Raw genomic sequence first — 23,851 nt, 5'->3', positions numbered from 1 at the left:
AAAAGTAATAAATCTTTACTTATGTGTGGATTTGCTCTCTGCAAAATCACACAAGTTGCACTAAAGCCTTTCTAATTGTATAAATCAGTATGGGCACAGTGATCGTGACAAAACGTGCCAGTGGATCAGAATAACCCATATACTATATGACTATATTCCGCAGATGTAACTGTGTATTAAACAACCATGGTGCATATCATGCTTAAACTTTATGCTTCTCTCTGACTGAGAAGTGATTTGCACGATGTTTTGATTTCCTGGAAAGCCAGCAACAAATTGCCTCACTGTCATGGTTTAACCTTAGCTGGCAACCAAGTACCATCAAGCTGCTTTCTCACTGCCCCACCACAACACCCAGCAGGATGGGGAGAAGGAGTAATTGGGAAGAAGGTAAAACTCGACAGTTGAGATAAGAACAATTTAGTATGTGGAATAAAATTAATAAAAATAATAATAACAACAATTGTAATAAAAGGGAGAGCAAAGGGAAAAGGAAAAAAAAAATTAAGAAGAAAAACCCCATCAAGTGATGCACAATACAATCGCTCACCATCCACTGACTGATGTCCAGCCAGCCCCCCAGCAGCAATCAGCAGCTCACAGCCAACTCCCCCCATTTTACATCCTAAGTATGATGTTGTGTGGTATGGAATATCCCTTTGGCTAGTTTGGTTCACCTGTCCTGGCTGTATCCCCTCCTAATTTCTTGTGCCCCTCCAGCCCTCTGGTTGGCAGGGCATGAGACACTAAAAAGTCCTTGACTTAGTATAAACATTACCCAGCATCAACTAAAAACATCAGTATGTTATCAATATTATTCTCATACTAAATCTAAAACACGGCGGTGTACTAGCTGATGAGAGGAAAATTAACTCTATCACAGCTGAAATCAGGACAATGAGAGCTCAAAAAGCAGAAACAAAAATAAACTGATGACAAACTGGATGTATGATTTTGCACAGCTTTTCCTCCAAGTGTAGGTTGCTGAGAAAACAGATTTCCAATTGCTGTGATAAACATACAAGCACTAATGATTAAGAAGTCTGAGGATCTTTGCAAAGAAAATGTACAACCCTGTAAAATCATTAAGTTTCTTATTAAACTTTCAACATCAATACAAATACTCTTCTGTTATGAGCCTAGTACGGGTGTTACAGACTGAAGGGTATTGGTATCTCTGCCCAGCAGATATTACTACTGACTTTACTACAGCACCAGAAAATCTGTGAATTCAGCCATCTTTTAAAGACAGGAGATGTAATATCAAAAAGAGCTGTAGCTCTCTGCGCACATCCTGTAGAAATTTCTTCTTACCTTGGCTTCCTCCCAGAGTGGCAAGTTGAAAAGCTTCTTCAAGTGTTAATCCTGTTTCATTCACTTTATTGATCTGCAGGCTGTTAGATGCCATCATTGTCTTCCTGATGGCATCAAGCATAGAAGCTGAATATCCACCAGCAACATCTAGAAGGGATCAGATTCTTAGAAACAAGCTTTGGGAATAATTCTCTGGGTTCCATTTCTATGAGCTGTAATTAAATGTTATAAAGTGGTAGATGTGATAAACACAAAAAGTTTTGCTGGCAAGCACTGTCTCTGAATATATAATATCTAATATAAACGCTCTCACATACAAGATCAGGTAAATAGAACACAACACAGAAACACGTAACAATTGTTGTTCAAGCCCTGTTTACTGTCACAACAGGAAAAAAACTTTCTTCATTCATTTTTGGTTTTATTGTAAAATGCTTGTGGACCAGCTCTAGATTTCAGCACTCTAGAAGGGTGGGGTGGGGGGTGGGGGCAGGCAGGTAAAGCAGGTCCATAACTTCCAGACATACTAAATTTGAAATATGAACAAACAGGCATGGTTCTGTATCTCCCAATGGTTTCCAAAAAAAAAAACCACGTTGTCAGAGCAAACTACTAACCTGTGCCAAGGCCAAGCTTCACATTGTGTTTCAGGACCTTCTGCACATTTAAGACACCACTGCGCAATCTGGATTGGAAGAAGAAATGTGTTCTGTGTGATACACGCAGAGAAAGTTCAGGAAGAGTAAGGCTACAGAGCCATTTCATGAGAACATGTGCAACAGATTTGGGTTACAAAACTGGGATGGAGCGTTTGCATTCATACATCTGAAAGATGGGGTTTAATCACTAAAAATAAAGGCAGTTTTTCTTAATTAAAACCTACACTTTTATAGTTATGTACTGAAAAAGCGCTCTCAATACACCTATGAAAAAAATCAAATATGATGCAAAGTATTTTCCAGATGGGAAGTCATTTCATGAGCTCCTGTACATCACCACAAACAAGATATTGATTATGGTAAAGGCAAAATGACTATCAACATTTAGTACAGTATCCTGGCTGGATACCATACAGTATCTTATTTCTGCTTAATACAAACACGGCTATACAGCCCATTCCCATTTTTCCAATACATATGCATACTTTGAGGGGAAGGGAGATGGCCTGAATCTGCCACTGATAGAACAGTCAAAAGAAATAAAGTTTAAAAAATAAATATATATATACATACATACACACACACGCATATATATATATATATCACCATACTGAGAAATGGAGCATGAATGGTCAAGCTCAATCCAATGTCACTTTTGTGCAATGTCCTTTTAACAGTAGGCTGGACTCGGGCCACTAAGTGAACAAGAGCTTTATTTAGCTGTACACAACTCTTTTTTATTAACTTACGAAAAATTAGAATTGGGGCAATGTGAAATTGCAGCTCCACGAAGACTAAATATTTCCAGCTCTTCTTCAGAAAGATAACAGGCATGAGCCATCACTGTCTAAGGAAAAATCAGAATCACCAGTTTACTCAATATTGCATTTACTTCAGTGCCTGTGATTTTTGATGCACTGCTTTTAATAGTGAAAAGGACACCTGTTACTATCAAGGGACATAAATGCACTTGTTGGATAAAGCTCTTGAAATTGACAGGAGAGAAAATTTCATTAACTTTAGCATGCCTGATGTATCACTCCCTCAGCTTTTTTTCATTTATTAATGAAAGAAGACAGGGTGTTGACTTTTGCAGTGATTGCTGTGACTTAACAGCTTCAAGGAACAAATGCAAAAATGCCCTAACACTGAGGCAACCTTATGATTTGTATTTTGTAGCTAACACAGAGATTAAGTACTAGGGCTAGGAGTACATCAGATACAATGAAAGATGTATGTACTCTTAGCATGTTTCCCATTGTGTCTCTAAAGGTTTTCACCAGGTAAATATGTATCTCTGGAATATTCTTCCATTAAAATAATTTAATTTGTTATGCAAGTGATTAATGACTTTTTTTTCTTGGCCTACATAATTGATTTTAGAAGTAAGTTCACAAGCAGTACGCACAAAACATAGAAGTAAGTATAGGATAGTATCATTTAATTGGACATAAAACAATTACTCCCAGACAAATCTAATTGGAATTGCCTCATATGCCCATTGCCCGCTCAAAAAGAGCAAGAACTCTGTTAGGCCTTGCAATCTGCTGATAAAAATGAGAAGGGCATAGGGACAGGTTCCACTGAGCATCTCCTAATAGCACTGTACCCTTGCCACCTCTACTCATCAAACTCAAGCATAACTGAAAATGCAATGAGAATAGCCACATCTTATGTTAAGGATATCCATATGGTAGCTGCTGAACCATATCTTTACTTTTTAAAAAGAAGGAAATATTTCAGCCACAGCTCTGAAAAACATACTTTTAAAACATTAAAAAAATGGTGTCTTAGTTTTGGTGGTTGCGGAGGGGTGAATGCCTGTGGTTTTGTCATGCTGGTGTTCAATAGAATGCTTCCCCAGCCAACCAGTAGCCCCCATTTTCATTGACCATTACCAGCGCTGAGCTTATAAAAGTTTGACAGAATTAAGACTTACATTTTTGCAGCACTAATACTCTCTTCAGCACACTGATGCAAAAAAACAGCATGCATAGGATTGTGTAAGAGAGCAGAAGTTAATACTGTGTGCATACTTAAGTAAACCATACTGATTTCTCACAAAAAGAGGACTGTATATAAGTAATTTACTGGGGTATAGTTTCAAAGACAGAAATGGAAGCTCAATAGCTAATTCCCAGGGAGTTGGCAGCTGCCGTTTGTGCCTCTGAAAATTCCCTCCTAAAATTTTTAATTAATTTGACTGATGTTTAAGCACTCTGACTGTAGTTTGGCTGTTCATATTCACTCTTGCATGGGCTCTCCACTATCTAATATGGTGTCCCCTGGCAAAACCAAACCTGTACTTAGTGTGGACTGGTATCAGATCCGCTGGCATTTACCTCGCCAGCCTAAAGCTTTAATGAATTTCAACTCTTCAGGACACTGCCTCTCAATACTTGGCAAAATCAGCTGACGAGATGAGAGTGCTTTTGGATAGTTAGAACAGTAAAGTGTGCCTTTCTGTATGCAAGGTTCACACACAGAAGACAAGAGGACCAGCTGCTTTTCTGCAGGAAACTGCCAAAACATGAAGTTGGTCATACCATAATACCACAGAACAAATTCTCAGGCAAAACCAGTGTGCAAGAACATTGTAATTTAAGGATAACTGGGTACTCCTGAAGAATTACTAGCTCCTACAATACTAGCTTTACCTAGTCTTCTTCTGATCCCACTGCCCCAATTTTCTTTGGAGCTCTTGGAAAATGGATCAGGAAGCATAAAAGATCTTTATTGTTCATCCCCCCTAAAATGCTTAGGAAAAGTGTGGGCTTGTCTAAAGTTCCAAAACCTTGACCAACACCTGTGCAATAGGGAATATAAAACCAATTCACCCTCCCCCAGATGTCACTGACCTTGACAAAACAATACAAACTTTCAGGTAACTACAGTTAACCACCATATTCTCTACATGGATAGGTGTACGCTATGCTGTGCAAGTTTTTATGCAGTTACCTTGCTGGTAAGCAGCTTGTTTTTATCATACAATTCAGTATAATTCTGGTAGGCAGGGAACATGCTCTCCACAAGTTTCAGTTCTTCTTCATTCTCACTTATGTGACTCTGCAGTAAGAAAATATATAGCAATGAGTGGCTTAAACAGCATTAAACTTGAAGTAACAACCTTCTAAGCAAACTACTGGTGCTAAACATATGATAATAGAAACTAGTATTTGTAAAGCCTATAGTTAGATCTAGTCCTTGGTTTTCTGTTTTCATCAGAGAGGTCCCTGGGACCCAAAAGAGTAACTCCACTTGTTCTTTTAAAAGTGATATGAGATGGTATGCCTGGGTAGTCTGCCTCAGTAGTCTGGTGACATAATGGCCCACCTGATATTTGGCAAACATTAAATTAATAAATCAAATAATACATATGACTGTGAGGTAAAAGAGAGAACCAGCCTACCACAGAGTGGACCCTGGGATCAGGGCAACATATAGGTAGCTGCTCCATGTATCTTCAGATGGGCTGATTAATTCCTGGTCTCAGATAAAAATCTGATCCTCCTGTACTCCCATTGGAGCATATATTTTCAAAATGCCCACTTCATAATGATGAAAAATCCTAATGTTGGATAGCTTTAAAACAGTATATGCTTAGAACGGTGTAACCAAAAAAAGAAACATCTTGAAGTTTCAATAGACCTGAAAGCTTTAAAATATGTTTTTTTTTAAACACAGAAACCTCATCACACTGGAAATCCTACAGCTATGTTAACAGTTTTAGATAAGATACAAAGGTAAGTAATTCTTTTATCTACTGAAATTGCTCTGTACAGAAACAGCAGAAGGCAAAGAGACAGATGTTAACACCCTTGGATTAGGGAGAGCAACCTTCAGCAACCCAAGGATTGCTCTAGCCTACGATACCAACAGCTGGTCTCCTACCAACCATGCGCTGGGGCTTGCTGAACTGTGCATCCTTCCAGTCATGACCCCTCTCACTTCCTGTGCACATCACTGCGTTCTTGCAGAGTACCATCAATCATTTCAGAGGAATTTAAAAGTCAGACTCCAAGGAAAGAATGTGATTTAAATGTTTTGCTGACGTTATGAAAAAACCCTGGTTGGCATGCTATCTGTCCAAACTATGTAAATCGTATACAGAGCTCTCAGAGCTTACCTGCACATGGAGATCACAGGTCTGTGCTAAATTGCCAAGTGCATACAGCAAATCCTCTGTGCAGGAAGGGCCAAAGCGGGGCGTTATTACAGGCTGCACCCGTGGATACTGGAAATATTAAAAAGACACACTTAGGATTCTACATATGTAACTCAGTAACCACAATTAAGACAAGCATTTACACAGCAATTACATTTTGTCTCCACCACTTACTGTTTACTGCATCCTTGCCAACTAAAATTAAGCTGTATAGTCATTTCCTTATTTGTATTAGTAATTTCACCTCAGAAACAGAGAACCAAAGTTTTTTTTTCCTGAAAACGTTTCTAATGAACTTTAGTAAGGAAGTTATTTTCATTAGAACTCTTTCACTGAGTCATCAAGATTTCACCAGATTTCAGGAGAAGCAGTAGATGCTTCTTCATATTTGCTGACAGTCCAGTATGCATTATGAGAAACAACTGAGATGAATGACCAGATGTTTTTCCAAGTTGTGCTTCTGTAAACATCAAAGATGTAATGATGCAAAACTGCAGAGTTCTGCAAAACCAAAGCCTTTTCTTGTTCAGTCTTCTTCACTCATGACAGCAACAAACTGTCCTTCTATTCCCTAGATAGGAAGATTCAGCACCAGATACGCTACACAGTAGGAAACAGTGCAGAAGACACCAAGACTAGAGCCACAGATGTTTACTTTACAGCTTGCACTTCTGAATTAATATTTTCATTAAAAAGAGACAATGGCATTACAAGCCTTTCTTCAGTCATAGGCCACAGCTGTGCACGTGACACCACTACAAGACAGTATATAATAGCACAGTTTGCAGTTTCTTATACCACCTCCCACATGCAAGAAGCTCAGGAATTCTGCAGATCAGCTGACTTACTCTACTAATACATATGATTTAGGCATTAAACTCTAAGCATCTGTGCTTCAATATTTTAAGACACAAATGTCAACAAATTAAGCCATTGAAAACAAAAGGCTGGTAAGAAAAGTATCCCTGCTTGTACTACTGGAGTCTACACCTCTACCTTTACCTCAGGAGTGTAAACCTGAACTTCTTTAAAAACACAGTGGAAGACATGTGCTGACCCAAAATACTAATTTGGTAATGGATTAGTAACCCTACTGTAAAAACACTGATTTATGCTGGTGAGAACTTCTTTTACCAGTCTATTTATACACCAGAGAGTGAGAGAGAGACAGTGAATTCTATCTTCCTTTAACAGAAAATTGTCCATTCGAGGAAGCTGGATATTTTAAAGTCAATAGAGCAAACACAGAATATTACTCTGATGTGCTCTGACCACATGAAACTGAATTTACACTGCTTCAAGTCCATCTCCCAGCAACATGGCTAACAAAACATTTTTCAGATTGATAACACCTGTCTACTACACAGAAAGATGTATATTTATTGATTTGGACACTAAGTCAGCAACGTTTGTCCAAGTAGGATTAATTATTTCATACATTCACACAGCATCTTCTGAATACAGGAGTGCATACAAAGGAGAATTCTACTTACTTTCTTCTCCAATAGTTCTTTAACAAACCTGAAAAAGGGTAGAAAAAATCTGTTATAAATCTGTCATCTGTGCTATAAAATACAAAAAATACAGAAAATATTTACTTAGATACCCTATTAAGATTTCAGACATAGATCCATTTTTTAATGAAAGCTGGGCCAGATTCTCAGATGAAATAGTAAGAACACAATGAAGTCAAGATAGTTACATCAAACCATGCTAGCTGTGAATTTGACTGTGAATATACAATTTTTTTTTTATTTCCAATAATTAACATTAGATGTGGTAATTACTCTGAATTTTCACTGAAGACCAAATACATGCTACATTAAATTCACTGAAAACATAATTATAAGCTACAGCTGCCAATATTAGAGGAAAAAAAAACCCCACACTCAAATTTGTCTGTCCATGAATTTAAATCACAGCTTTAAATATATTTTCTTATTTTAAATATTTTTTTTAAAAAAACACTATAATATTTCATACTTCACTTACAGTAGTTGTATACATCCTCATTCACTTAAAGAATCTTCGATTTTCTGGAAATGCTTATATTAATGCTAGCATAAATTAAGCTACCTTATGGAAAATACATATAGATTCACTTACTTTGTTAAATAAAAGCAGCTACCTCAGGGACCTCTACAAAAAACTCCAAGCAGTCAATATGGATAATGCAGATGAGCAAATAAAACTTCCTCTGATTTTGCAGGGAAGAAATTCTTTGAAAACTCGTAAGTACAGCATATGCAAATAATTTTCAAAAGTCAGTTTGAGATAGGTTCTGGCTAGATCTCTGTGAATTTTTATGTCACAGTTTATATTCAGAAGAAGCTGCCATTTTGGTCACAGCAAATTTGAATCAGATTTGTCAAATGTCTTCAGATGGAGAAGAAAATGATGGTGTAGGCTAGATTCACAACACTGAAGCCAGTGCTAGATCACCAGCTCACGCGAGAGACCTAAGCTCAACTTCCACAATGACCACTGCAGTCTGAGCCCACCATTGCCTCGCTTTGAGAGCCAATACATAGTTTGAATTAGGTATCGTTTGTCTGTCCCTCCTCTTATTGATCCACCAGGTATAATGACACAATATTCACTGAGGCAGGAACTGCAGCACAAGTATAACTCCTAGGTGATAATCCAAACCCTCTAGATAACTGTTTTAATTCTTTTTCAAATTCTTTGAACAGTGTAAGCATTGTTTAAAAACTGAAACACCTTTCTCAAAATACCCTACACTTTGTTGGCTTATGTACTCCTCTATGAGGAAAGAAAGAAGCTCAGGTTCAAACCACTGTCCTCTGCTGCAGAATAGATGTGAACATGGGTCCTCCTCTTCCCAGATGGCTTGACTTGAATTTAGATTTAATTTATGAAGTACCTGGAATTGTATATTATTTCCATGCATACAATATCAGTATTTCCAGAGGTTAACTGTAAAGAGCTGAAAACAGTGTAATCCATTTCCTGACAGTGTGGCAGATCACATTTCTTAGGTTCTTAAAAAAAAATATCCGAATGTTGCCCTCTTAAAAGGAACAGCTTTTTCATCCCTCTGCAATTGCATTGCTGCAATTCAGGCCTGATGAGGTAAGTAAGTACTTCTGATCCATGCTGACAAGCACACAGCTTTCTTGTCTACACAGCTCCGGAGTACTTGTGGCACACCCTCATCCAAAGCTGAGAAACATTTGTTATTAACACAATCAAATAAAAGGGGAGTTGGATATAAAATAAAGCTATTTAGATCATTCTGAAGCTTTAAAAAATATCAAAACTGGAAGTTCTGCCATTTCAGACCCATTCAGCAGGACTCATGCTGTATTACAAAAACTGGGGATTTACATGAAGGAAAACAAATGTTAGGAGAGTGCAAATGATTAATACTACATATTTTTAAAATGTCTTTAAATATAAACACCATTAGAAATTGATGACCACTTCTAACCTTTACTGGCACTCTTATAGCATGATTTGCAAAAATAAGGTTGCAACTTCACACAACTGCATCAAGATGATCATATTACTGTTAAATATTTTCTTTTTCAGCATGGTATTTGAAACATTTATATAAGTAAATAAATAGTCCCATGTGAAAATCTGTATGTCTGCCTGAGCATTTTCTGAGCATGGAGGCAAAAGACAAGGGAAACCTAAGACAGCAGGGTGTCTTGGGTCTCCTCCACCACGTACATTCCCTCGATTTAATTCTCCTTCATTCTCTTAGCTGCAAGTTACAGTGATTTCACCGGTACTATGCTGAAGGAGAGGAGAACCACAGCATGTTTAAAACATGAAAGCTGAATCCCACAACTTCAGTAAAGCATTATCCTAAATGGGGGAAGAAAACAGCTCAGAAGTTAACGGGGGTGAAGGAATTGATTGCCACCCTGCCATCTCATGCCAGGTCACATCACCTACACACACTGAGCTGTGAAGGAAAAAGAGAAGGCAGAAAACAGACAATAACAAATACATATTCTCTCTGAACCCTAGAGCTGTAGCTTCTCCCATTCTTTGGAAGAGCTGGAGAGAAGCCACTTGGGCTGTGCAGCGACTGGGTACGCAGGAATGGCCAGACTGTAGGAAACAATACTTCTGGAAGAAAAAAACTGTTCCAAATGAACTTACACCTGTAAGTTCTTAGTCAGCTTTTCAGATGTATGAAAAAGTCTTATTTCTAAAGGTTGTGCCATCAATTTAATCACCTTACCTTTCTGTCTCTAGGACAGAGTCAACAGTAATCTCTCTGTATTGTGGCACACTGTCATTCATATCCATGCAGACTTTTCCAACAAAGGCTCGTTGACCGAATTTATCTGTTGAGATGCATAAGAATATAGAACTTAAAATCACTGGTTCTCAAAAACTCCTACCAAGGCCTGTACTGAAATCAAAATAGAAAATTCCACTCAAGTCAGCTTCACTTAACATAAAGAGAATTTATGCTATTTTCTTATCTTTAAGTTGGGAACATCCATGTGACTCTGAAGGTTGAAAAAGAAAAGAGAAAAAACTCCCAAACATTTAAACAGTTCTCCTCTTCCACATGAGTGCCCAACTTTATAAATGTTATAATTGAAGACAAGATTACTGTAGTTTAACCACAACCAGAATTCATAAGGTTAGTATATGAAAAAGACCAGTGTGAAGTCGTGGATGCAAAACACAAGCATCAAAGTATAGTAGCTGTGGTAGATGAGCTGAGCTGAGAAAAGGCACAAAGATCTCGGCAAACTATCTCTCATTAAGAGAAAGGAATGAGGTTCCTTATATGCCTCCCACATGCAGCTGGATGGAGAAAATTACCAGAGCTACTTCTAGCCTCTTTCTTGGGATTTGTTCATGCTAAGTGTAAGACTTAAAAGGAATGCATGTAATATTCAGTTCTAAGATTTTAAATGTGTTTCTAAATTAGATCTCTTTTGTTCATTTTTACTGTCTGAGTTGTTGAATACAATGGCTTCGAAGTTTTAGGTTTTCCTAGAAAATTAGAAAGGCTAGGGAGATTTTGATGGAAACAGATTCTCATTAAATTGGTCTGCTTTGGGAGCTAGCTCAGCGTTGAGAAATCCTGCAAGAACCACAGCACTTTCAGACAGCAGGCATTTGCAACAGTGAACAAAAGGGAGGGATAAGATCCTGATGCAACTCCCACTGTTCTGGTTTTGGAGGGCACGTGGAGAGTTTTGATATTGATTCTCAACTGCAATTTCAGAATATCAGGAAATTAATGCACTGACTGCACATCTTGACATTCAGTCCTTTAATCCTCAAATACCAAAAGCTAGAAAGAGCAGAGAACTGCAGCTGAAGAGCAGCTCCAGCAGACCTAATTCAAGTTCAGCCAGCAGCTGATGTGGGAATGAAGAGACTAGACAAAACAGCAGTAGGAGAGAGGCAGTTAGGTGAACAAGGGTAACCTGGGTGGATTCTAGGGACGCAGTATGACAGATAGAATGAACAAAAAACAAATTAGTAGAAAGACAGACCCCTAGCTAGTCTAAAACTCCTAAGCATTGTTTCCTTCAGCTAACACAGTCTGCACAACATCCTTCAAAACTCACTGTTAGTCTTACCTATAATTTCAGCAAGAAGAAGAGAAGTATCTGTGTGAATTGTTGCAAAGTAGCAAGCTGTAGTCGTGCCATTCTTTAGAGTTCGTCTCTATAAAAAGAAATCAGTTTCAACTGTCTGGAAAAAAAATAGTTAAGCTGCCAAATTGCAGAACAGGCAGTCTCATTTCAAACTCTGAGAACATCTAGTTATTGTGAAATTGTGCAGTGAAGTAGGAAGGTAAAATATAGATTTTTAATTTCACAATTGCTTTTTTAAGTCTGAGTGTTGATAAATACAAAACTTTCTCTTCCAAATCCATAAGGATTTTAACAACACCTAAACCCATAGAAACCAGTCTGTATTTCCTTCACTCAAACTGGAAATAAATTCTGACTCATATTTAGAAATACAACCAACCAGTCATTTATGTTATTTCCTAGCTTTGAAAGGCTCTGGTTTCCACAGTGAAGCACTGTTTACCTAACATTAGCAAAGCAAGGCTTTTGGGAAAAAGTAGCTGGTTTTGTTTGGTTACCTGATGTGGCTTGGAATAAATAGTATAAAACCCTTTTGTTATCCCTGAATACAAAGTAATAAACTGCAAGGTAAAAGTAAACTGAGAACAACTCCTCAGTGTAGTTAATTATTTATTTAATTACACCATTTAAAAGGAGAGGGTAGTTGATACGTGTTCATATTATGTTTGGAGGACATGTATAAATGAAAAGCCATTTACAGTCACATTAAGTCACGATTAAACTTACAGCTTCACTTGATCTTGGGACTAATGCATACTATTTGACAACCCATTCAACATACAGGTTTAAATTGCATTTTTGAATTCTGGCTACAATGTAATCTGAGAAATTTTTTTTATGAGAAAGAAGGTGGAGCATCCAACACAACTTTTGAGAATGGCTAGAGCCAATTATTTGACAAACACAAAGCCAAGCTCTGTCTTTTCCTTACAATATTTAAATTAAAGCCAACAATTGAAAAAAATGTCTTTAAGGGTTCCTAAAATTTCATTACTGAGACAAATTACCTTTTCCTTTCTTAGCTTTTAAATCCCAGAATTCTCCACTTCTGGATTCCTAACATCATTGTTAAATGAAAGCTAAAAACGTGGTTTCTAAATCATCAGCATCAAGAACTGGCTTTCGTAAAATTTGAGGGACCAGAGGAGGTTCCAGCTAAAATCTGGCAAATTTCACCTCATCTGTTTCTTTTACCTGGTATAGAAAGTGTTTATTTGAAACGGAATTTTGGTTTAAAAAAAATCACTATGTTTTCATTACAACTCCAAAAGTACAAAGACACATATGAAATAGCATCTGCTTCCTGCAGGTTTAGTCCTGTTTCTAACAGTTGAAGGTTATTATCAGCCCCATCAGACATTGCAGAGCAACTGATATTCTGAAACATTTGGGGGTGAAAACATTTTCCTGACCTTGTCCCATTTGATAGACATAGGGAGAGCCTAACCATTATGCTGAAGCTCCTACAGCTAACTCCCATCCCTCACTGGCAGCTCTTTCCCAAGTGATGTTACTAAACACCCTGCACAGCAAGTACTTTAGCTGTGCTAATGTCACCCAGTCTGAACTGATGGAGACAGTAACAGTATGTTGAGGCACACAGCTGGAACATGAGGTCACTTCAATGTCTTAAGTAGCTGAGGGCATGTGTGCTTGTCACTAGAGTTTATGAGCAAGCTGCTCCTGTTTTTATTATGGCAGGTGGCAGAAAATAATTTTCTAAAAAAATTCTGTGGCAAGGACAGTATAAGTCTTTATTTCAGATTCACTACGCTATAATTTTGACACATGTTGTCACAGTATTAGACAAATGCAAGGCAACTTATGCTGACCAAATAATTTAATCTGTTGAAGATATTTCAGTCTACATATTAAAGGATACATTTCAGCTATAGGACAGAATCAGTACTCTGCAATGTGACTGAGCTGCTCATTGTTCATCAAGTGGAATTTGACCTTAAAGCCTTTATATTGCTTAGAATCAGTCTAGATCAAACACAGTATCTCTGTGTCACAACACTGTTGACAGACTTCAGCTAAAGCCCCTGCAGTGAATTATATTCCTGCTCCAAGGATCTCAGCTGTAGAAATGTCTTTCTTAATTACTCCAGAACACCCCAGATTTGTTGCCTGTGAGAAGCATCTTCTCTTTCATGTAATCTTTGCAGAAGACAATTCCACAAGAGGCTTTTTGTGCAGAAAAGGAAATACACTCTGACATAATTTTTTTTTACCATGCTTAGATATTTCTGCATTGACGTTGTCAGCACCTGCTGGCTACACTAGCTCTGAGAGTACTCTTAAATGTTGGTCATAGTACTCAGATATCAGAAAAAATTATAAACAAGTTAATTGTTATCCACATGATCAAATGAACTGTCTTACCAGCAAAAACAGAACAAGACTGGAACTAGCAGGTGACAATCTTGTCTGGCAATTAGAACTGTAGCTACACTATCTGGTCTTCATGACATTAAAACATGCTTTACTAATTCTGCTGACCTTCTGAAAACATACATATATTTCACAAATATGAGTGTCGTCAAGAAGGTAAATGACATTTGCAGTACTTACAACAACTCTGGTGTACACTTCTTCTGCAAAATCACTGTCTTTGTATTTGGCTTCTGTTGGGAATGTGTAGGTAGTCAACCACTGCAAAAGAGGCAGATCTACTCTTGTACCAGTAAATGAATACTGAGGGGCATGAATGTGTGTATCAACCATTCCTGGCATGAAGAATTCACTAGGGAAAGAAATGAGAATTACAACAGCCCAAAACAGCACAAAAATTTCCACAGTAAGTAGTTTTGCTTTAAACAGTATGTTTGAGCAAATTCCACCAGAGTAAATGGCAAGTACAGATTACCTTTCCTCTTTCAGCATCAGCATATCAATTCCTACTGTGCTACCCAGACCCCTTTTATGGTATGAAGCAGTTGAATAACTTTTACACAGACTTACATAATAATAACTTTTATACAGACTTACTTATAGCTGAGAGAAAAACAATATAAGAGCATGATGAATCCAGTTATCTTTAATATTTACGCAGACTAAATACCAACACTGAATAAAGCCAAATAGACTTCACAATAACAAAAATTACCCCACGGCAGAACCCACCCAAAAAAGAGATTTTGGCACAGTCTTCCTTTCTAGTAAGGATATATTTGGAATGTCTCTAGCTGACAGGCCATTACATTTACAAAACTGTACCAGTTTTTCTCTGCATTATATACATGTCTATACATACATATATTCAATCAATTAATTTCAAAGTTTAATGGAAGAACAGCCACTGTGTCTACAAATGAAGACACAGACACCAGTGAAAAAAACCTCTGCTCAATATCTTGAGAAGAAAGGCATATTTACAATGGAAGTGTAATATTGTCTGTTGTCATGTAGTGTTCATGCAGTAACAGGGTGAATATATTAACATCACCAAGAAGTTGCTATAATTATTTTGGTTTGTGCTGGAACTCCATACAGTATAAAATTTCTCTCACTCTCCTTCTCCCAGACTAAGGAATGAACGGTGATTTCATCTCTTTGTAGCTCCCCTTCCTGTTTTCCTGCACACTAAAAATGCTGAAAGATCTTTGTCAATCTGATGCATGCTCCCAGAACCTTCCATTTTCCTCAGGCTATTTCAAGTGAAGAAAACATCTGATGACTCATATATACTGTACGATTAGCCTTCCAACAAAGAACACAGATTTTTTAACAACTGAACACTAAAATGATGCAGCAGCAATAGATTCCAAGCCACAGGTTGTTTATAGTTCTGCTACTGCATGCAAAGCAAGAAGGTGCCATCCAAAACTATTTCACTTCACCAGAAAGGTAGGGGATTTCACTAGCTGAAGAAAAAAGAAATGCTCTAGCTGCCAATACATTTAGAAATCCAAGGTTCTGTGTTTAGAAGGTTTAAATCTTCTAATTTTATTAGTTTTTACTAAGGACTGTGTCAAAGCCCAAGCAATTGAGTTTTATATCTGTAGTGTTAGTGTTACCTACATTTACAAAGTCTAGAGTTTCAAGCTACTTAGGCAGAGCCCACTGCTAACAAAATGGACATAAAATTTAATCTGAAGGACGTATGTAATTTACTTCTGTAAGCACAGAAGAGGTCATGTAAGAAAGATAAATACAGCATTTTGTTCTGTGCACTGTAATTCAGCCAGCACAATTCAGCCATGGCTGCCGTTCCAAACAAAGGAATGCAAACACCGTACAGATTGTCCACCCTCCAAGTCCCAGGACACGGTCAGCTCTTGGGTTAAGATCCCTCACAGAGCTGAAAAAGAGTTTTGCCCATGAGATTTGGTTTAACATCCTCCCCGCCACAACGTATTCAGAAAGACTTGCATTACTTCACTCAGAGAATAAACGGCATTTGCTGAAATTAATCTAAACAAAACACATACTAGTTACTCAGTTCTCTTATGTCAGATGTTTTGAACCCCCACTTCTCAGCCAGTTGCTCTTGCTGATCAGTTTGTTCGAAAAACACAATCTAAAAGAAAAAAAACCAAAACATAGTTAGATTCTTTACGCCTGTATCCCACATCAGCTTTACATGAAGGCAAAACAAGTCATAGCTTAAAACAGATTTTACACACTGACTACAAAGGTGATAGGTTTGCATTGAAATACTCGTTCTTCCTGACTATCAAGCATGATTTTGAAATACCTACTTATAATCCAGTGAATAACCGCACCCACTTTGTAACTTGTAAGAAAACAATTAATTCATTCTCAAGTAATACGCAGACAAGACTGCTCAGACTTCCGCGTCCACTGGCATTCCTGTAACATACCGCAATGCTAGCAGTATGGCTGCTCATTGTGGAGGTATGCGACAGCCTTATGGGAATGCAATTATAGTACTCAAAACCAGAAGGGTCAAATTAATTGCTTTGCCTAGGACTAATTGGCACTGAGCTAAGTATCTCCTAATTTTCTGCTCACATCATTAATGTTGAGGGTTTTTTTTTTATTTTTTAAGTGCCTACGTACAGAAAAGGAATTGAGGAAAAAAATGCGGATAATGATTTCTGTTTCCAGAACAGACTAAAAGCATGCTCAAGATCTTTGTTTATTTCAAAAAAACTGCAATTTGGAGCCTATCTCAGCCCCATTTGACTCTTCGAGAACATCAACTCTACTGCTACTGAGTTTCTGTTGCTAAGTCACAATTTTAGCACACTTACTGTTTATTTTTAAATTCCATGGTGTTTTAGTCTACAACACGACTCTTGGCAGCTGAATTCTCAGCTTTTTAATTCTCTGGTCTGGCAATAATATGCATGAAAACTCTCCAAAAAATGAAGAGCGGAGAGTCTAGGAACTACAATGCCCACTACAAGCTCCAAGCAGAAACCAGGTTTCTGCAACACTTGACAGAGTAAAGGATGCATCTCCCAGCCAATGACTGTCTACCCTAAGCTTTCAGGAATTCTAGCCTAACCACTGTTTCTGTCAGAAACTAACTCACAGTCTTCCACCTTCCTTGGTTTAAGACCTCATTCCTCTAAGTTCAAGGGAGTAATCTTAGCGCTATTGGTATCTTTCTGCTCCTGTGAAGATGCCCACACTGAGGACCTGTATCACCCTCAGGCCAGCAGTTTCTAAGGCAGCAATTAAAAAAAAGTTTAAAAAAGGCAAGATAAAATAGTTGTAAAAAGGCAACAGGAAGGAACTTAGGAGGAAGATCAAGAGGACCAAAAGAGCGCTGTTTGGCAGTTAGTTACACGCCCATTTTTTTTAATATATATATGACATTACCTTTTGCAGTTTCTATTTGTTCTGTAAAGAAAAATAAGCAAAGGCTGCTCAACTGTAGACAAGAGGGTTTTGGCTGCCTAGCCTTTTAAATGCACATATGGCTTATATGATTTACACTGTCTGAAGAGCAGATGTTTAAAAATTTTAGTCAGAAATAAACCTGTTAAAATCATACAATATAAATAAATACCACGCTAGTGAAAATCGCAAGAATATTGTAGTCCATTAATACTTCACATGAAGCTGCATCTTTCTCCTTCTGAAGAGGAATATAGCCAGCTTAACTAGGTATGTATCTGCAGAGGGCTTAGAATACAGACCCACTGAATTTTCTATCAGCAGTAAAGAAAATGTCACTTAGATGCTGAAGTCAAAATGGATGCAGAATGAGTAATGTTAGAGTTGCTGGTGTGGGGGGGTGGGGGAAAAAGGAAAAAGAGAAATATGCAACACCAGATGACAAATTCTGGAAACAGAGGTTGCCATGGAAAAGAAATTACTATTATATACTCATAGGGTGCAGATAAATAAAACACTTAAATCATGGAAAAATGAAGAAAATAGGTTTCAAAGGAGCCAGACACATGAAATCAACCCTAAACCTGACATTTGGTTCGTTAATGTCGAATGCAGCTATAGATGAATCAGCAAGACATATCTTCTTTTCAAACATGCTTCCCAACAGAACTCTTCGGTTACCCAAAAGATGTTCTCCATTGCTTTAGGATGTATTTTCTCTAGCCACCTTTCTAAAACTGAATGTTTTAGGGTCTTTGAGGTCTGAGGCTTGGACATTTGCTTGAGTATTTGGTTGTACATTCAAGGTAACCAACCTGTTGCACTGATCCTTTAAATTAGTTCTGGACCTTAAAACTGTAAAAGCAAGAAACAACTTCACAGCAGAGTCAAAAGAAGTGCACAGGCAACACTAAGACCTTCAGGTTGCAAAGAAGGAAGTCACAGAGACTAAGCAGCACTTTGGGAAAGGTGTATCACATCAACGGCTGCTAACACCAGTGCTCAAACACATCGATCAGTTCTGATGTGTCACCCATGTGATGGGGCTAAAGGATCCAGAGACAAGGATCTGAGACCCCCCCTACCCTGGTGCTTAACTTGACTTTTTTTATTCTAAAAAGGATGCCCAAAGCTCCTCCATCAACACATAGATGGTCTCCTAAACTATGCATTAACCCTGACATGGTAGATGCTAACTCCTTCCAAGCGCCACAGTGCAAATAACTTTGCTACCAAAAGAATGGAAATGAATGATACTGGCTGAAGGAACGCTGTTTTTTGATCCAACAGCGCCTGTGTTACTTCTTTCTGGCTATGACATTCATACATGAACATGAGCAAGGGATCCATCCTTCTTTTCTGTCCCACACACTTCTCTTCCCTCTTTGTTTCCACAATAATTAGCTGACCTCTGCAACTAGAGACATGATGTCTACTGCTTGCCTAGTTCCCAAAACTAGAATGTGAGGATAGATGAGAGACAGGAGCACTCACTAGACCCAGCTCCTGAACAAACAGCCCAACCTGTGGAGAAAGGCTAAGCAACGAACTCCAGATGGATGTTGGTACCTTGGTACCTTCCTCCTTGAACAGCTAGTACATATCATTTGCTATCCTAGCTGGCTTAAATAAAAGACTCAATGTTTTGGCAGTACCTAACAACTGTTAAGTACCCCTATTCCACAGCTCTTGCTCTTTTCATGCCTCCAACAGGAGCTTTTAGCTTAATACTTGTTCAATTTACTTAATATTGTACTCAGCTAAGTTAATTTCACCAAGATTTCAATGACAACTCACATTTTGCACTTGTCTCTATTTTCTTTACCCTGAGGAATACTACTCTTTGTTTGCCATTCTTCAAGAGCAGCACCACTCTGCTCTGCAAACCACTCAAACTCAGTCCTGATTTTGCTAACTTAACAATAACTTGGGTCTCCATACCTGACAGCAGTGTCTTCCCTGCTAAAGCTCCCTTTTCATTTACAGGCAAAGCACAGAGAGCCGACATTTCATTTGTGGCCTTTACCAACCAAGTATCCCCACGTGCAGTGGGAGTCTGGGCAGTGTTTCTGTGGCACTGGCTGTATGATCCTGTCCCTTGGAGGACAGGGACTCATACTGGAGAACAGGACCTGGCTGTTCACAAAAGCTGATCTATTCACCCTGTCAGAGACAGGAGTCTTCCACAGTCAGTTGCAGTCAGCAACATGAGGCAAAAGAACAAGTCTTACTTAGTTTAACTTACTTCTTTGGGAGTAATACTGAAACAGTTTTGGTGTAAATTTGGACAATAAACGTATGCAATTTTCTAGCCAGCTTGTCCTTGAAAAGCTAACTCTTCTGTGATTCCAGCAGAAGTTCTGCATGAGGTAAAATTACGAGTAATAGGATAAAGGGTACCATAACTAACTGTATCAGACCCTAGAATAGTAAAATGCCAAGAATGTGTATTAAAAAGTGAAGAAAATTAAAGTCCTTGTTACTGTATTCTAGTGGGAATTTTATTTTTGGACAACAGAGTTTTACTGGAAAATATATTTTTTTTAAAGCAACTGCATGAGAATGTGTCAATTTATATGCAAGGAAAACAATATCCAGTGAATCCTTGTTCACTAGGAGAAGGGAAGCCAGTGACTGAGAGCACAGATTCCTAGGTACAGCTTACTAAGATACCTGTTTTTCAAACAAATCACTTAAAGCCTAAGGATGCTGAGTAGGGACACTTTTACAGAAATTGTCATTAGAGAGAGACCAGAATGGGGTATGAGTTTCTGCCTCCTGCACCCGAGTTACACAAACCAAACTATTTTGTCATTCAGCTCTGTTGTCTTTAGTTGACAGCAACCAATACAGTTATGGAAGTCTTTATTCCTCACCCATACATCAAAATACCACTTCTCATAGACTTTGCTATGCCTTGCACCAGACTCCCCAAGAGCTGTAAGAGGGCTGCCCTGAAACAGACACTCATGGACTTGGATGAACAGAGAAAATAAACTCAGTAAGGGCTCAGTGTGCTTTGCACAGATTTCAAATGCTACTGAACCCAGACACACTGAAGCCTGTTATTTAGCTGCAAGAAAGAAAAAGACCTTTTTAAATTATATATAGGGTACCTACATATGTTATTGAGTGTATAAGGGGAATTCACTAGTCTAACAATAAGACATCACCAGTCTACCTACACAACGTGCACTGTCGTTAAGGGAACGGTACAGCTCCCCTGCCAGAATCAATCCTGCCTTACCAGTAAATGCAACGCTTGCTCTAAACTTGGCTTGTACCACTAATCGTTGTGCCCAACATCATCGTTTTCTTAACCCTTTATGGGCATATGTCATGTTTTCTCTTGTGACAAGAAAAAAAAAAAAAAAAGCCTCAGTCAGAAGGCTGTGCATGAGTAGAGGGAGTGCGCTGCAGTTACAGCGCGTGCTGTGATAGTTTGCGAACGGGAAACCTGCCTGTGAAACTGAAAGAAAACTGAGAGAACCTGAAGGAGCGCCCGGCCCTGGCGCGCTGCTGCCCTGGCGGCGATGGGGACAGGTCTGGGCCACCCGCAGGGCCGTGCCGGGGGAGCCCAGCGCGCCCCGGCTACCCCCTCCTGCCAGCACGACACCCCGGCTGGCGGCCCGGCCCGCAGGCACCCGGCAGGTTGTGTGCGCATTTCCCGCGGCCTCCCTACGGACCGGCGGAGACGGCCCTACCCCTCACTCACCGCGCCCGGGCCGGGCCCGGCACCGAACAGGGTCACCGGACCGGAGCGGGGCGGGGAGGGCTCGGCCGGTGCCTCGGGCATCCGCTGACACCGCCCCCGGCCCCCCGGCCCGGCCCCCGCACAGCACCCCTGCCCCCGGCCCCTGCTCACCGTCCCGCTATCGTCCACCCCCAGCAGGTGTCCGTGGCGGATCTCCATGGGCGCCGAGCGGCTGGAGTGCACGAAGGTCCCCCTGAAGACGTGGGCCAGCGGCGGGCGCTGCGGGGAGCCCATGGCGGCAGCGGGCGGGCCGGCGGGGCTCGCTTCGCCGCGGCGGACGCGGCTGGGAGCTGCCACCCAGCGAGCTGCCGCCCTTCGCCGTCTCCCGGTGCCGCCGGCGGCTTCCTGAAGTTGTCACCATTTCCCCACCCCCTGGTGACTTTCTTCGCGGGGAGTGGTTTCGGTGTGGGGACGGCCGGAGGCCGGGCAGCCCCCTTGCCCCGGCGCCGCCGGAGGGAAGCGGGGCGGGGTGTGGGGGTGGGCGCTCAGGCGGGCGGCAGGGACGTGGCCGCGAAGTGCGCGGGGTGCTCCCGCTCCAAGCCAGTAGCCACCACCCCCTCAGGGATGAGTCCTCTGCCGTGTGACAGCGCAGACGCCTGGAGCAGTGCCCGGTGGGTCCCGGGGTCCCGGTTACTTCCCGGGAAGCGGCGGGAGGTCAGACCAGGCGCCTGGCTGCCCTTCGGGAGCGTCTGGCAACGCCTGCAGCCAGCGCCGGGGTGGTCACCGCTTTCAAAAGTTTAACGTAAAAAAGGTTGACCTCGTAAGCCTGCCCTGCCACAAGGTGCCAGCAGCTTGTGACCTGCTGCGGTGTGCCTGGAGCACTAGGAAATTCACTGGACATTTTCAGAAAAACAGTCTTAATTGTAAAATACCATTAACTTTAAACACGCATATTGAGGTGGCAGTTACTGCTTTGTTTCACCTGTTCTGCTGGACTCCATGCTCCGAGATTAAGCTCTCGGACTGTCTCCTCACTCGTTGGCCCCAGTACTGCATGTTAGTAGGGCATAGGAGCAGAAAATAGATGCCAGCTGAGGTACCGGAACTGCCAGGAGTAGGCAGCCAAATGCCTCGTTCAGTGGAGATGGTCTACAGAAAATAACAGCCTCCAGAAAAGGAAAGGCAGAGAAAAATGCATTTTTTTAACCCAGAGAACCTCACTTCCAGAACCACATTCTGTTCCAACAACCAAAGTCAATCAGGAGCACATGCCAAGAGGCTTGCTATTGAGATTATTGGGATAAGACTTCCTGTGGGGCCAGAATGATGTACACCAAGGGTAACACCATGGGTATCCTCTGAATTCCTGTTTGAAAACACCTTTCTTCATCAGGTTGTGAAGCAGCAAATGAACTTGGCACCAAGGGCACTGGCACTCATTCTCAAAGCTGGATTGTGAAGTTTGTCATTACATAGTTTATTATTAAAAGACCTTTGCAATTCTTGCTGTGCTGACACTGTATAAATGCGTAGCAGATTCTCTCTCCTACAAGCTTTCCATATCTATGGTGGGAGGAGAGAAAGAAACAGTGAGAAAGCACAGGATGAGTTTAATTTTGGTCTGCTATTGGCAATTCACCAGCTTTTATCTTGCCTTTTTGCCTAAGAATGTTTCCTAGGTTGCTGTGAAAGAAGTTTAAAAAATAGTGGACTTACTGATAGCAACTACATGATCTTACATGGACTTCGCTGACAGCTTAGTCAGGCCATAGTGTCCAGAATAAATTGGACAAGTGAAAGTGACTCTTACGTGCCAATATTTGTAATTTCTTGTGAGAGGTCTTGTAGTTTAGGAAGACTCCCAATGAGGTAAAATGGATTTTTTTTCAGATACATGGCAGTTTTTTATTGTATTTCTAATTTCTTTGACATGAGAAGCTAGAAAACAAAACAAAATGCAAATTGGGCTTGCAGGTTAATCTTGTTTGGAAAGAAAACTGGCATTGACAATCCTTCATGCGATTCAGTTTGCCTACAAGCTTCCTGCTTCCTTCAGCAGCAGTTATAAATTTAAAAAAAAAATCACCAAAAGGCTTTTAAATTAGCACTTGTAAAAGTCGTCTTGCAAAGGTGTTTCTCAGGGTAATACTACTGTGTTTATTAAGGCTGCAGCTGAAACGAGCTGTATTCCAAGCTGTGACCCCAGGTGAGGAAAATTGCCTTTTGCTGTATGAAGGATAAGGAGTGAGAGAGAGGCTGGTTTTGACACTGAATAACAAAAGTAGACGGAGTGGAGCTGAGAAATACCGTGAACAGAGGCCAAGCCCTGTGGACATAAGATCACTTGCTCCTCCTGTGAACAGAGGTGTGAAAACAACTTTGCCCAGCAATAGCTGCTGCTCCATGCAACTTGCCTCTGCCCTGGTGGCAGCAGCTAGCCAGATTTTCCAAGGTAGGTGGGTCCCACTGTACGCTGTCCTCTCCAGTGTGCTGCCCTAGGTATCTGTGTGCTGCACTTAAACCAGGCTACGTGCGGCTTTTGGCTTCAAATCCCGACCTTTTGTGCTGGCTGCTACCCAGACGCACATACACTGTCCAGAGCAATAGC

At 40.2% G+C, this 23,851-nt stretch overlaps 1 protein-coding gene across 1 annotated transcript in view; it reads right to left on the bottom strand.

Moving 5' to 3' along the window:
* GDA (guanine deaminase) overlaps positions 1-21,748 on the bottom strand; it is a 32,411-nt gene extending 10,663 nt beyond the window's left edge. The window contains exons 1-11 of the mRNA XM_040579234.1: positions 21,415-21,748; positions 16,172-16,260; positions 14,313-14,484; positions 11,721-11,808; positions 10,355-10,460; positions 7,632-7,659; positions 6,100-6,207; positions 4,932-5,039; positions 2,723-2,820; positions 1,932-1,999; positions 1,315-1,461 (exon numbers count right to left, since the gene is read on the bottom strand). Coding sequence (XP_040435168.1) covers positions 1,315-1,461; positions 1,932-1,999; positions 2,723-2,820; positions 4,932-5,039; positions 6,100-6,207; positions 7,632-7,659; positions 10,355-10,460; positions 11,721-11,808; positions 14,313-14,484; positions 16,172-16,260; positions 21,415-21,537 — 1,135 coding nt within the window. The 5' untranslated portion in view covers positions 21,538-21,748. The remainder of the gene's footprint in view (positions 1-1,314; positions 1,462-1,931; positions 2,000-2,722; positions 2,821-4,931; positions 5,040-6,099; positions 6,208-7,631; positions 7,660-10,354; positions 10,461-11,720; positions 11,809-14,312; positions 14,485-16,171; positions 16,261-21,414) is intronic.
* Between the last annotated feature and the right edge of the window lie 2,103 nt (positions 21,749-23,851).

This window comes from Falco naumanni, chromosome Z, assembly GCF_017639655.2.
Source record: "Falco naumanni isolate bFalNau1 chromosome Z, bFalNau1.pat, whole genome shotgun sequence".
In the NCBI taxonomy this organism is placed as follows: Eukaryota; Metazoa; Chordata; class Aves; order Falconiformes; family Falconidae; genus Falco; species Falco naumanni.
Note: the sequence above shows the minus strand (reverse complement) of the source record. Positions and strands in the feature narration are given on the sequence as shown.